At 44.2% G+C, this 15,821-nt stretch overlaps 1 protein-coding gene across 1 annotated transcript in view; it reads left to right on the forward strand.

The window, feature by feature from the left end:
* Positions 1-15,821, forward strand: part of cacul1 (CDK2 associated cullin domain 1) — a 116,379-nt gene that overhangs the window by 29,791 nt on the left and 70,767 nt on the right. The window contains 1 exon segment of the mRNA XM_038821380.1: positions 6,852-6,978. Within this exon segment, the coding sequence (XP_038677308.1) occupies positions 6,852-6,978 (127 nt within the window).

Below are 15,821 nucleotides of genomic sequence, written 5' to 3' on the forward strand. Positions count from 1 at the left end.
ATAAAATTCTGCCGGAAACCCGTCCGGCCCCAGCGCCTTCCCTGACTGCAAGCTCCCTATCCCTTTGACCACTCCTCCAGCTCGATCGGCGCCCCTAGTCCCTCCACCTGCTCCTCCTCCACCCTCTGGAATTGCAGCTTGTTCAAGAAGCGCCCCATTCCACCCCCCTCCACCGGGTGCTCCGACCGGTACAGTTCCCCATAGAAGTCTCTGAAGACCCCATTAACATCTACTCCCCTCCGCACCACCTTCCCAGCCTTATCCGTCACTCCCCCAATCTCCCTGGCCGCGTCCCGCTTTCGGAGCTGGTGTGCCAGCATCCTGCTCGCCTTCTCCCCGTATTCATACACCGCCCCCTGTGCTTTCCTCCACTGAGCTTCCGCCTTTCTGGTAGTCAATAGGTCAAATCTGGCCTGAAGGCCACGCCTCTCCCCCAGCAATCCCTCCTCTGGGGCCTCCGCATATCTCCCATCCACCTGCACCATCTCCCCTATCAGTGTCTCCCTCTCCCTCTGCTCCCCCCTCTCCCTATGGGTTCGAATGGAGATCAATTCCCCCCTCATCACCGCCTTCAATGCCTCCCAGACCGTCCCCACTTGAACCTCCCCGTTATCATTGGCCTCAAGGTACCACTCGATACACCCCCGAACCTTCTTGGCGGCCACCTCGTCTGCCAGCAGCCCCACCTCCATGCGCCAGAGCGGACGTTGGTCCCTCTCTTTCCCCCAGTCCGAGATCCATCCAGTGCGGGGCATGATCTGAAATGGCAATGGCGGAGTATTCCACATCCTCCACCCTCGACACCAACCCCCTGCTCAGGACAAAAAAATCAATCCTCCAGTAAGCCTTTTGTACGTGGGAGAAAAACGAGTATTCCCTGGCCCTTGGCCTCGCAAACCTCCAGGGGTCTCCTCCCCCCCCCCCCCCCCCCCAAATCTGGTCCATGAAGCACCTCAGCACCTTAGCCGCCGCTGGCCTCCTACCCGTCTGGGACTTGGATTGATCCAATGGGGGATCCAGTACTGTGTTGAAGTCCCCCCCCCCCCCATGATCAGGCCCCCCACCTCCAGGTCCGGAATGCGGCCCAACATACGCCGCATAAACCCCGCATCGTCCCAATTTGGGGCGTAAACATTCACCAACACTACCCGCTCCCCCTGCAGCTTGCCACTCACCATCACATATCTCCCGCCACTGTCAGCCAACACATTTAACGCCTCAAACGATACCTTCTTCCCCTCCAGGATCGCCACCCCCCTACTCGTCTCATCTAGCCCTGAGTGAAATACTTGGCCCACCCATCCCTTCCTCAGCCGAACCTGGTCCGCCACTCTCGGGTGTGTCTCCTGAAGCATGGCCACATCCGCCTTCAGGTGCGCAAATACCCGGGCCCGTTTGACCGGCCCATTCAGCCCCCTCACATTCCAGGTTATCAGCCGGATCCGAGGGCTCCCTGCCCCCCTCCCCTGCCGATTAGCCATACCCCATCCCTTGCCCACCCCCGGCCAGCGTCCCCCGCTCTGCCAGTTTCCCACGGCGGCAACTCCCCCCCCCCCCCAAGCACCCCCCTGCGTCCTCCAGCTCCTTCCTGACCGTTTCAGCAGCAACCCGGTGTTCTCCCACTTGCTGCTCCGCTCCTTCTTGGCCCACCGGAGCACACACTCACGATCCACGAACCGATGAAACCTCACCAACACCGCCCGCGGCGGCTCGTTCGGCTTGGGCCTCCTAGCCAGAATTCTGTGGGCTCCCTCCAACTCCAGGGGCCCCTGGAAGGACCCAGCCCCCATCAGCGAGTTTAACATAATCACCACATAGGCTGCTAGGTCCGACCCCTCCAGCCCCTCCGTGAAGCCAAGGATCCGCAAATTCTTCCTCCTCGACCGGTTATCCAGCTCCTCGAACCGCTCCTGCCATCTTTTATGGAGCGCCTCGTGCATCTCCACCTTCCCCGCCACGGCCACGACCTCGTCTTCCCTTTCGGAGGCCTGCTGCTGCAGCTCCCGGATCGCAGCCCCCTGGGCTGTCTGGGTCTCCATCAGTTCCCTGTTAGTTACCTTCAGGGACTCCAGCAGCTCCAACTTCAGCTCCTGGAAGCAGCGCAGCAGAGTTGCCTGCTGCTCCTGGACCCACTTCCTCAGCTCCTCGAGGTCTCCGCCGGCCGCCATTTTATCTTCCTGCCCCCGTTTTTCCAGAGGTGCTTTCTTCGGCTTTTTCTCTGCCCCACTCCTGGTCTGGACCATTGGACCGTTGGGGTCGACTACTGCCCTCTTCCCCCATTGGGGTTTGCCGCTACAGCTCCGTTGGGGGCCCTGAAAAGAGCCCCAAAGTCCGTTCTCCGCGGGAGCCGCCGAATGTGCGGCTTAACTGCTCATCACCGCCACCGGAAGTCCCTCCTTGGATTTATCTATGTTGATCTGCAGAGTACTCAATTGCCATCATTTCTGAAGGGTGGCAGCATGTTCAAAGTAAATTCCTTCAGTTGTCATTTTATCTTTTAAAGGATAATGTCCTTGTTTCTAGTCCTTTTAAAAGTAACAGTCCTGCTTCAATGTTGGAATGTTTGAAATTAACCCCTTGCAGCAGAGTCTGCCTGCTTCAGCTGCCTTCTCAGATATTCTGGGCTTCTTTCAAGCCCATTTCACTTCAAGTCTGCTCCCCACAGCTCTTTGTAACTTGGAGCATATCGTTCTACTCCTTTCTCTCTACTTAACAGGATCTGTTACCGATCTCTGTCCAGATCTTTTTATCTGGGACTGCGTTTTGGGACCTCTTTCTGATTCTTTGTCTTTGTCTCCCCATCTCTCTCTTTCTTCTTTCCCTACTTCCCGTAATGCTCCCTGAGCACCTTCTCCTGGAATGGTTCAGGTCACCTGTCCTGCTGTTTCACTTCTTTACTTTCCCACCTGGATCTGGTCGCTGGCCTGAGGATGACAAAATAAATGAACTGCGCATATGTGCAACCCTTTCCCAGCTGCCACATGCATGGAAGGCCCTAAACTCTGACCTCCAACTCTCGAACTGAATTTAAGGTAAGTATTCGTGATTTGTCACACTGGTGTGTAGTTACATTTCTTCTGTTGATTTAAAACCGTGGAATTTTGTGGCTTTATTTTCTTGGTAAAGAAGTAGGATTTCAAATTTGATCTACTTTACAACAAAAGTTACTGGGCCCTAATTGAATTGTGACGAAAATTTCTGGTTTGATTTGGGATTGTAACAAGAGAAAGTAACGTTTAGTTCTCATTGCAGAAGAGAAGTTTAGGGGAGACTCGAACCAATGTCAGGAGATGTGGAAAAAATGTTCAAAGCAGCTGAGTTATGATCGAGAATGCATCGTCTGAAAGGCTGATGGATGATTCAATTGTAACTTTCGCAAGGGAATTGGATGTATATTTGAGAAAGAAAAATGCATAGGGAAATAGCAGCAAGGGAGGGGTGGGGGGGATGAAGAAGTGAAATGATACTAATTGGATTGCTCTTCCAAAGAGTCGTCATAAGCTCTGGATCGAATGGCTTCCTGTGCTGCTGCGTTTGAAATTGTGATAGCTGCTGAAAATTACAATCCAACATGTAGAACTGTGTTGGCCGTGGAATTTCTCCAGTATTTGGAGATATGGTGCTGACCAGAAGAATTGAAGTAATTTCTTCCCTGCTTTCTGCTATTGTCAATTCAATTTGCTGGAGGTGGAATCTGGCAGGGGCTGTAAATCTGGAGCTATGAGTAATTTCACGTCAATGTGCAAATTAGTGTACAAGATGTCACACTTGGGTTGAAGCACCAGAATTACATTTGAGTTATGGCATGTAATTCTGCGAACGTAATTCTGCGAACGTGGTGACGTTTTGTATGGACAGTTAACTAAACAGCTTCGGTGGCTAACTATAAATTCAGCACATAGTGTGACACTAAGCAAAGCAGGCTAGGAATGTCTTCATTCTGTGCTTCTTTCATTGATCTCAATTCATGCTATGATACGATTGCTATAATTGGCTTCAGTGTTTTTGAGCCACGGTTATTTATGCCTTTTTTTTTAAAAGGTTAGTGACATCTGATCATCGAATGAGAAAGAATCAAACTGGGTGTCTTTTTAGACTTTCAACTTACCCACCATACAGTTGAGCGGGAGTATCACTAAACAGTTGCTGACACAAGCTGAGCCAGGAATTTGTGTGCAATGAGTTCATAAATTGCAGTCTAAGCTCCATTGTTCAAATTTGTTTCCTGGATTATTTCACTGGAACTTTTACTGGAAAAAGACTTATGCAAGACATCACCTGATTAATGTCTACCAACCCCAAATTGATCATGCCTGATATAAACTTAAATGTCAATTTTAATTTCATTTTATGTTTGCTTTGTGACTGTAAATTGCAGTACAAAATGTATGAAATTATACTTTGGAGACTCTTCATGGTCCAACTCTGGGCACAGCACTTTAGGAACTATGTGAAGGCTTTAGAGACAGCACAGAAAATATTTCTGGGAATGGTTCTGGAGAGAGGACTGCAGGGCCCAGGAGTGGGGAGTGGACAAGCCACTAATCACCAGGGCCCATCCTCCTGGAGGGCCTGGACTATTAGCCTGATGATCTGGACGGCCAATATCCAAATCAGCCATTCTGGCAAGTAGACCAGCTCAATTGACAGGCTGCTCTGCCAGCGGGTGATTTTGTTCTGAATAATAACATTCATCGGCTGAGTAGGAGGTGCCAGATTCCACAGTCCCTCCTTTCTTACTCGCCTCACAGACAGTTGATAAGTGTCTCTGATGATTGTATGTGTGTCTCTTGCTGAAAGGGAATGAGAAGCCCGCAAGAGTCTGATTGGAGGCTGGCAGTAGGAGTTATTTTTGCTACAATCGAAATGGAAAATGTTGAAAATGCCCAACACATCTGGTGACATCTATGCTGACAGAAACAGAGATCAGTGACCCTTCATCAGAACCCGTGCAGATTGGGGACCTGAAGCGTTGACGCTGTTTCTACCTCCACAGATGCTGCCTGACCTCGGTATTTCCAGCATTTTCTGTTTATATTTCAGATTTCTAGCATCTGCAGTACTTTGATTTCTTTATTGCGTGTTCTGTGCTAGGCGTTTGGTAGGTTTAATTTAAATGAGAAAATATTTATCACTGAATGCAAAGTGTAATTTTTCGACTAACAAGGCCCATATGTCTGGATAGAAATAGTACATTGTTACAGATGAATTGGTTGGTGCCAATTTACTGGAAGGGTTTAGCATTTTTGAACTTGGAAGTGATGCCAGGAGTCATGTCAGAATATGTCACTGTTAGTTCAAGATGTTCTAATTTGTACATGGGATTGTTTGTGTTGCTTGCGAGGTTCAAGGATGTTTGGATATTGCACAGGGCCAGGTTCAAAGAAGCAGAGCTGGCCGCAGAATATGGGCAACCAAGTTGTGTGTAAATGTCCGATTAAAGCTGCGAGTGTATCATACTGAAAATGTTTGATTATCTTTATAAATAGAGGCATGGTGCACTGATATAAAGCAGTCCCACCCCACTGTGACTACGGTTCCCAATTCTGGGTGAAAACAAAGCACTAGAGCCCCTGATTTCTCTCCCAGGCCTTGTAAGGGACTTCAGTTAGGTGGATGGACTACAGAAACTGGGGTTGACTACGGAAAAGAGAAGGTTGAGACGAGATTTGATAGAGGTGTTCAGAATCATCAGGGGTTTAGACAGAGTAGATGGAGAGAGACTATTCCCATTGGCTGAAGAGCCATGAACCGGAGGACACGAATTTAATGTGTTTGGCAAAAGCACTGATGACGACATGAGGAAGCATTTCTATTTTTCTACAGCGAACGGTTGGGATCTGGAATGCACTGCCTGGGAGTGTGCTGGAGGCAGATTCAATCATGGATTTCAAAGCCAATTGGATAAACACCTGAAGAGAACAAATTGCAGGGCCATGGGAGAGGGTGGGGGTGTGGTACCAGCACAATTGCTGTTGCAGAGAGCTGACACAAACTCAACAATGGCCTCCGCCTGTGCTGTAACCATTCTATGATTCATTCTATTCGATGTGGAAATAAATCTGAAGTTTCAAAGTGATGTTTACTTAACAATCTTTTCCCATTTGGCACCATTGACCGGAGTCATGTTTGTCTATTGAGCAATAGATGGATGCTACAAGGTTGTCCTTGCTGTACAAATGAGACCATTGAGAGTTAGCACAACAATACCTAGTCCTTTAGGTTTAATTTCATGCAGCTTCCCTTTTTTTCTACCTCATCCATTGCCTGGTACGTCCTGTACGAGAGATCAGTTCTTGACCATCAACACAGGTAAGTGGTCTACTATTTCGGAAATGGGAGAGGGCATTAGAAAGGAATGGAATATTGATTTATCTTTTATGGAGGAACACTCTGACTGACTGGAATTAGCTGTGCAGGGATTCTTTGGTGGCAGTTTGCATCCTATCTAGTTCCCCAAATTGTTTTTACCACAAGCTCTACAGCTGTCATCTTCTGACTTGACATTCTCTTTTAATAAAACCTATGTAACCTTATCAGAAAATGTCTTCAAAATGTGATGCAGCAAGTGTAATGTTTGGAGGATGGTGATGTTTTGCTTCAGGCCAGAACCATAACAATGAATTAAAATTGGAATGTTATATGGTAATGAGAACACTGCTTCATTATCTTTGCTATTACTGGAGCCACGCCACTCATCTGCAACTTCTATGTCTACCGCGGATCCAGATTGCAGTCCTTTTGTTAAGCTTGTGAGATACATTAATTCCTGAAATCCCAAGAGCTAGGAATTTCTTTAGCCTGTGTTAAATTTGGTAAATTGTGTTTTTTATTTTTAATATTTTATTTAGTGATGAATGTTATAACAACAGAAGACTACCAGCGTACTTATTGGCCGAAGCTGGACAGTGCCATCGATCAGCTTTTGACACAGTCTCCTGGAGATTGCATCCCCATATCTTATGAGCAAATCTACAGGTGAGAGAACAGAGAATTTTGGTCATTGATAATACCACAATTGAAACAAATGGTCGGAATTGAATGAGTTTACTTTGTAAAAGTCTTGCTTGTGATGGGTGCACTGGTGTGAAGTCCAAAGGGTATTTGTAAGGGTCAGAGACCCACTAGTATCTGGTAACCCCAGGAACTAAAGTTTTCAAAAACCTTGCTGATTTAGTTTCCAGACAGCCATCGGAAAGCCGTTTTGCTTTTTATTACTCATGAGATTTTATTTAATGACTCGCCCTCCCCATGCCGCCCTCTGTTGTATTCTTCTGGTGTATTCCTCCGGTTGCATACTTTGGCAGTTATGTTCTTCTTGATTCTGGATTGGGTCCCAGGTCAATCTGAGGTTCCAACCGTCCAATAAAATGGAGTCGAGCTGACGTGCTGTATACATTCAGCTTATTTCCTGTATAAGTTGAAACTCGTATACCCAATGCTCTTTTAATCAACCTTTTTTGAGAGCTCATCTCATCTTGCTAGTAATCTCACCTGAGCTGCTCAGATTTCATAATCATTTAAACTGTCCTAAATCAATCTTCAATTTAAACAAAAGTCTACCGATTTATAACCAGGGAGGACAACTGAACCAGACAAATCATTCAAATTGTAAGAACGTAAAACAGAAGTGGGAAGAATATTTGTATTACAATTAGCTTTTCAAAAGTAATTAATTAGATATCGATGTTTTGGAATCTCCTGTGTGATTTATTACAGTATTATGTAAATGAAGGATACTTTCATTATTTCTTCACCATATCCATAAAATTATTTTTATTCCTGCCTGAAATCTAATTTTGTGAATCAATGTTCTGTAGTGCAACACCTTGCCTAGAGTGTTCCATCTGAATCCTGGGATTTACAAAATGGAATAGAATCCTGGGATTTACAAAATGGGCAACACGGTAGCACAATGTTCACAGTGCCAGGGTCCTAGGTTCGATTTCCTATAGGTCACCGTCTGTGTGGAGTCTGCAAGTTGTCCCGTGTCTGCGTGGGTTTCCTCCGGGTTCTCCGGTTACCTCCCACAGTCCAAAGGCATGCAGGTTAGGTGGATTGACCATGCTAAATTGTGCTCAGTGTCCAAAAAGGTTAAGAGCGGTTATTGGGTTAGGGTGGAAGTGAGGGCTTAAGTGGGTCAGTGCAGACTCGATGGGCCGAATGACCTCCTTCTGCACTGTATGTTCTATCAAATTTAGTGCATAGCACCCCAATAATGGCGGAATTATTCATTGTTTCTCTCTTGTGTTTCTAAAACTGCCTCCGTTCTCTGCTCAATATCCGGGATCATAAGAGCTTGAAAAAACATGGAGTTGGTATTCGTGAAATATCAATGAAACACAGCCAAACAGTAGGGAGCTTAACCATCAACTAATAATAAACAGAGATGAAAATCACTAATTATGATAGTTGAGGAGTATAATCAATAATGAAATGGTTAGTCAGCAACATTCTCGGTTTCTTTTTAAACCAAAGATATATTCATCAAGATCCTAAGAAATAGGAGGTGTGAGCAAGTCTGCTTGGCCATTCAGCAAGATTAATGGCTGATCGGTTTATTGCCTTAATTTCACTTTCCCTGCCTGCCTCCATAACTTTTGACTCCCTTGTACATCAAAACTATAACTCGGCCTTAAATATGTTCAATGCTCCAGCCTACAATGCTCTTTGTGGAAGAGAATTCCAAAGACTAACAACCTTCTCAGAGCAGAAATGTCTCCTCTTAAATGGTAGACCCCTTATTTTTAAACTATGCCCCCTAGATGTAGATTCCCCCAGGAAGGAATCCATCCTTCCAGTATCTACCCTGTCAAGGTGTCTCGCAACATTTATATATTTCAATAATACCACTTCTCTCTTTATGAAGCATGCTAGAGCAGGAAACATGGTGTGCGATGTGTCTGAATTAGACAGGTACCAAAATTTTGATTTCCCAAAGGCAGGTTGCGATGCTGAGATTAAGACAGTGATATTTTGGGTCTCTGGCTGTTTCATGCCACTTTTAATTAAACTTGGCAAGGAAGTATTCAATGAACGGTGTGACACTGTGCAGGACGGCATGATGCTCAGAAATTCTGAGGAACAAAAGGACCTTGGGGTGTTTGGCCATAAATATCTGAAGGTGGAAATGCAGGTTAATAGGTTGATTTAAAAGGCAAATGGGACACTTGTGTCAAGTGTTTTAAGATGTTGGCGCAGACTCAATGGGCCGAAGGGCCTCTTCTGCACTGTGTAATTTTGTGATTCTCTTCCTCACTGGCTTTATCCTGAAGGTAAGATGTAATTAAAATTCTTTTATGCTAATGAATATTCATGGATGCAGATGTATTACCAGTAGAAACCGCCACAGAATGTCATGTTGGGTGACTGAATTAGGTGACCAGAAATTTCCATTTCCCAATGGCGGTTTGAGATGCAGAGATTAAGTCAGCGACATGGCACTGGCATGTTGGGCCAGGGTAGCAGAAGATGGCCATCCAAGGGAGGAGAAAGTTCTGGGGTATGAAGGAATTCAAGAGGGAAGTGTCCAGTGATCTTAATTTGGTGAGCGTAAAGTGGGAACAGTCAATCAAAGTAAGAAAATGAAGGGCCGAAAGGGTGGTATCAATACTGTCAACATGTGGGTCCAATTCAGTGTGACAGAGCCCTTAGGCAGATTTAAGTTCCCCTAAAGCATTTAATTTATGCCTGTTGAGAATGATCTTGGATCATGTCCTTTTTAATGCATAGAAGGGAGGGTCAGCTGAGTCTGCAAGTTCAGCCCTGTCTCACAATACAGCACTGGAAATTAATATGAACATTCAACAAAGAATGAATGGAAAAACACACCATTGTTTCATCCACATAAAAGAAATGTCACTAACTCCCCTGTAATTACAGTATCAATTTGTGCTAACCATGAGGTGTGCCGGTACATTTAGCTCTCTGACTAAGCTAGACTTAACAAATAAAGACCTGTGCCACCTCTGTGCCCTCAATAACCTATGCAATGTTAATAGCAATGTTGTTCACCAGGAAAGTTGTGGTCATAAGGAAGAACCTCCATATTTGTCCAGGAGTTTCTTTTATAGCCCGCCTATACCTGCTCCATTATCAGCTGACTCTGGATTTCACCACTGAAATGTGTCTCCTATGCACACCGCCAGCGCTTTAGATTTTAATCAGAATTGCGTGGGAACTGGCAAAAATAGCCCACTTCCTGTTCCATTGTCAGGAATGGTGTGCCACCAGTAGAATTCTCCCCTATATTCCATCTGCCAAACTTTTACCCACACACTTAACCCAGCTGTATTCCTATCTCACTTTCTAAGGGACCATCTCCATAGCCTGTCTTTTCCTTTCTCTATATTTGTAGAAGCTTTTACTGTTTGTTTGTATATTTCTTGCTAGTTTTCTCTTGTACTTCAATTTCTCCCTTTTGTTTTGGCCATCCTTTGGTTTCTGAAATTTTCCTACTATCTTAGCCTACCCGATGACTTTGCAGCATTGTATATTTTTTCTTTCAATTTGTTACCATCCTTAACTTGCTTGGGTAACCACATGTGGTGCGTACTACTTGTAGAGTCTTTCATCCTCAGTTAAATATATCTTTGATAAGAGTTGTGTAATATCACTGTTTCTCTATTGTCTTGTCTTACTTTTTAATGTATTTTTTCCATTCCAATTCAGCCAACTTTCTTCTTAGCTTTGTAATTGCCTTTATTTAAGTTTGCAACTTTAGTTTCAGACCCACATTTCTCACCCTCCAACTGAATTCCATCATTATGATCATTCTTGCCAAGAGAATCCTTTACTATGAAGTCATTAATCAATCCTGTCTCTTTGCACAGTACCAGGTCTAAAATAACGAAAGGGAAAATGCTGGAAAATCTCAGCAGATCTGGCAGCATCTGTAGGGAGAGAAAAGAGCTAACGTTTCGAGTCCGATGACTCTTTGTCAAAGCTAGGTCTAAAATAGCCTGTTCCCAGGTTGCTTCTAAAATGTATTACTCTTTTTAGAAAAAACTGTCCCGAGTATACACTATATACTCATCCCCCAGGCTACCGTTGCCAATTTGATTTGTCCAATCTATGTGAAGATTAAAATCTCCCTTGATTATTTGTTACAAGCCCCCATTATTTCTTGGTTTATATTTTGTCCTATAGGGTGGCTATTGGCAGGGGCCTATAAACCACCCCCACCAGTGATTTCTTCCTTTTGTTGTTTCTTTCTTATCTCCACCCAATCTGATCTTTCTTTTGATCCTTCGAACCCAGATAATTTCTCACAATTATACTGATCTCGTCCTATATTAACAGAGCCACCCCACTTAATTTTCCTTTCTTGCTGTCCTTCCAAAGTGTCAAATACCTGTCAATGCTCAGATCCTACCTGTGGTCACTTTGAAAACATGTCTCTGTAATGACTATCATATTAGACACATTTATTTCTATTTGTGCCATCAATTCCTCCATCTTGTGACGAATGCTGCGTGCATTTAGAAAATAATTTTAATTCTGTCTTTTTACCAACTCTTAATTTTATATGCTGGCGGATTCCTATGGCTGGCGGATTCCTATGTCTGCCACTTTCTGTCACACTCTGTTATCATTGCTTGTATTGCTACACTGTACTATTGCCTTGTCCTTACTTTAAATAGCTCCAGATTTTTTTTTGTACCTGCTTTGACCCACCATTTTGGTTTTCCTGTTAACTCAGTGTTGGAAATAAGGTTTGTGACATGCAGTACACAACAGAAAAAATACAACTTGTGAGAAAATTATTAAATTATCGAAATAACAGAGGCTCGTGCCTGTTGGTAGTATGATTCTCAGACACACACAGTTGACTAAAACAAGTCCAGCAGGATACAGCTCTCAGTATGCACCAGTCTGTACAATTTGTGGACAACTTTGATTGCCAGCAAGTCTGGTCGGTCAGAGTGTGCCTTTGTTGTATTTATATCAGCTGTTGCTCCCCCTTCTACTCCCTGTTATCAAAAGGCAGGGTGCTTGTAAGATCAAAATAGTTTTTGCATTGAGAGTATATAATGACAAACCGTGCGTATACAGGACTTGAGTTGTTGATGCAATTTTTATTGAGTAGCAATGATGCCTTTATTTCCTGTTTCAGGCCTCCTTCTCCATTCACTATGTGGCACAAACACCCTTTGATTTATTTTTGTTGCTCCCAGTTTGCTGGAGTAAGCTTAGTTAGGCGGTGCCCCAGCCTGCTCTTCCCCCTACTGATGATTTCTTTAGGTACACTTAACCAGTTGAACACAATAATATTGCCACATCCCCTACTGAAGAGAAAGCGAGTGTATGGCAAGTATTCGGGCAGCAAGGTCTCTGAAAGAGGGGTGGAAAGTTTATTTTTACAACTGATGTGTTGGGACTGAATAATGTTTGTAATGATTTAAAAACGATAAAATTTTAAATAAAATTATTAAACTTGCCTGTAGCGCAGCTATATAATTGTGTCGTTAAAATGTGTCTAACCGTGTTATATTGGGGACCTGTGCTGCTCCAACAAACTTAGAGCTTGAGTTCTTGTCCTCCCACTAAAATCAACCAAGTAGTATGTGACAATTTTCAGCATACTTGGATGTGCCTACTGCGTCGAGATATTTTATGCTTGACAGGCTAATCGCAGACTGTACCAGGACCTGCTAACCCGTATGCCCTCCTCCACTACTCAATATCAATGAATGATTACTGCTGATAAACTGCTCCTCATGTCCCGGGAAAACTATCTTTCAGACCAGTGATAGTCTGCTCTTGATGTTTTAAACAGAAAAAGCACAAGACTAGCCGAAACTCGTCAATGTTTTCCCACATAACTTTCCTTTTGAAGCAAAACAGACCAAGACAATGTTAGTTACTCTATTCAAGCAGTTCCTTAACCTGAAAATAAAGTATGCTACTTTTAAGAAATGGAACTCGGCACTTTGAAATTCCTTAAACCACCTTCCATGTTGAAATGTTTGAAATTGTTAGTCATCCTACATATCTCTCATTTGGATTAATATCTGAACTCAAAAGTAGGTAGCCCAGAAATGATGTAAATGATGTGGGGATTTTGCCATTGTTTAAGTTTAGAGGGAACTTCTAATTTAAAAGGTTTTGGATTAACTTTTAAAAATTTAATCTGTACCTTTTAATAATGATATATCGACATTGCTGCAAAGTTATTTGGTAAATATTGATAAACAAGAGAGTGCTAATTTGACCTTTTTTTAGGTAAAGGACCTAAGAGACAGGGAAATGTATTTATTTGTGGCACACCAGAAATTACTTAGTTATTTACTTTAGTGAGCAAGAGTTGCGCTGTATATTTTCAAGATTATGTCGTAAATTGTGTGGATGTTTACTGGATTTCAGATGTTGCACTAAAAAGTGTTAAATATTTTTGTAAAATCGGAAAGAGAGTTGTTATTTCTTCTGATCTGGATCTAGGGTTTTATAAATCTGTTTGACTGAATTTCCCTCCAATAACAGTTAACTTCACCTTGTATGCAGTTAAATGTCCTGACCTTGAAGGGTAGGCCAGGATAAGCATTTGGATAACTATTACATTGTGTGTCGCAAGGTAGAACTCAATATAAAACAGAAGCTCATCTAGGTGTGACGTGCGAGATCTTGAATTTATACAAGTGCCTTATGCCAAAATACCAAGAATTGCACCAATTGACAAGTGTGTGGAGTTCATTGACTGTTTTGTCACTACGATTGAGATCGTCTGTTCAATTGCTTCTCCTGCATACCCTCCATCCTCGCCCCCTCCACCCACCCCACCTCTTAATTTGCATATTTCTCTGCTTTCTCTCTCAGTTCGATCTGTCCTCCTGCGTTATGAGTTATCTTGCTCACGAGGTCCATGTTTTGCACTCTCTGCTCCTTTTTCACTCAACTGCTGACCACCCAATCCTCTGTAGCAGCTGATTTCTAAGCAGATCTTTCTCCTCTGACATTCCCCAACTCCTTTTCAAATCTGCAATCATCAACCGTCTCCTCAGAAAAACACTTTTAATAGTCTATCCTTGCAAACTACCATCACTTTTATTCCACCTTCCCTTTATTTCCCAAACTCCTAGAAATGTTGTCATCTCTCAAATCCATGCCACAGCTCCGTATGCACCTAGTTGATCGTGCCACAGCCCTAATCAAGGTGACATCCTATGTGACTAAGGCAGTGGTGCCACTATCCTTTCTCATCCTTATTAAGAAATTTAGTGTACCCAATTCATTTTTTCCAGGGGCAATTTAGCGTGACCAATCCACCTACCCTGCACATCTTATGGTTATGGGGGCGAAACCCACGCAAACATGGGGAGAATGTGCAAACTCCACACGGGCAGTGACCTAGAACCAGGATCGAACCTGGGACCTCGGTGCCATGAGGCAGCAATGCTAACTACTGTGTTGCCCTATTTCTCATCCTTCTTGATCTCTTGACAGTCTTTGATACAGTTGGCCACAACGTCTTCCTTTGTGCAGCTGAACTGGACAGCTCATGCCTAATACCACTCGAGTCTATCCAAGTGTAGCCACAGAACCCCCTGCTGCGACTTCTCTCCCCACCCTATGTTTGTACTTCTGGAACCCCATAAGATCTGTCCTTAGTGCTCTTTTATTTCTCATTTATATGGTGCCCCTTGGCAACATTATCCAGAGACATTGATGTTAGTTTCTTAATGCACAGTGGAGATGTGGGCCCAGGTGGGGTGCTCTTTCGGAGGGTTGGTGCAGAGTTGTTGGGCTAAATGGTCTCCTTTTGCTCTGTAGTGATTCTATGAAATTGCACTTTTTTTTGCTTGTGGGGTTGACCTAATCAGAGACCCGATCACTGACAGAACCTGCAAAATGGTAGGGGCCTTAGTTTCTTTGTTTGCGGCTTAATCCTCAACCAGCTCAACAATTCTCCCACCTCCACCTGCAGTTTTCGCTCAACATTGCAATGATGATATTACAGTCCTACAGTTGTTCAGTTTAGTTGCTGTTGTCCAATGCTGACATTATGTATGCAGATAATATCTATCATTTTGTGAGAGGGAGCCACCCTCATTCAGGGCACATAAGGGTGAATTTAAAACTTGGAACACTTTTGGGAATTAAGGAGACTAGTATAAATCAGCCATGCTTCACTTGCTTAAATTCTGAACCCCTAAAAGAGATTTCTGCCTTGTAATATTTCCTCTGTTTAACTAGTTTTCCAGTTCTGGGAATTCCAGAGCATTTATGGTTTGGTTTACTCTGTAACTATATTATTCCACTTTTGCCCACATGGACTATAGGGTGCGATCCTCTGGCCACGCGGCTCCGGAAAAGCAGCTGGCAGCAGGGCTGTTGGAAGCCAGGAGACGCCCGCTCCCGGGATCCACCTGGCTTGCAACACCTCAAGATTCAATGCATTCTTGCGAGACGTTGCAAGGTAAATCCGCCCACAATGGGTGGGATCACTTTTTAGAAAATCTGCAGGGGCTTTTCACAGTAACTTCATTGAAGTCTACTCGTGGCAATAAGCGATTTTCATTTCATTTCATTTCATATTAGAACGAGGCAGTAAGCCTCACTCTAATGTGCAGATTCCCGAGGTACCTGAGGCTTTTGGGATTCAATCCCTTCGCCTCGGGGACCTCGGGTGAGCTCCGTTTGGTACTGGTAACCACAAATGGGGACCAGACGCAACAGCACTCATGGGGTCTCCAAGAGGTTTCCGAGGTCCCCAGCTGCAAGCCCTTTTGGTAGGGTGATACCCTGGCACTGCTTGTGCCAGTCTGGCACCCTGGCAATGTCAGCATGGGTGCCAGCCTGGCGGTGCCCAGGTGGCACTGCCA

This window comes from Scyliorhinus canicula, chromosome 16 (genome assembly GCF_902713615.1).
Source record: "Scyliorhinus canicula chromosome 16, sScyCan1.1, whole genome shotgun sequence".
In the NCBI taxonomy this organism is placed as follows: domain Eukaryota; kingdom Metazoa; phylum Chordata; class Chondrichthyes; order Carcharhiniformes; family Scyliorhinidae; genus Scyliorhinus; species Scyliorhinus canicula.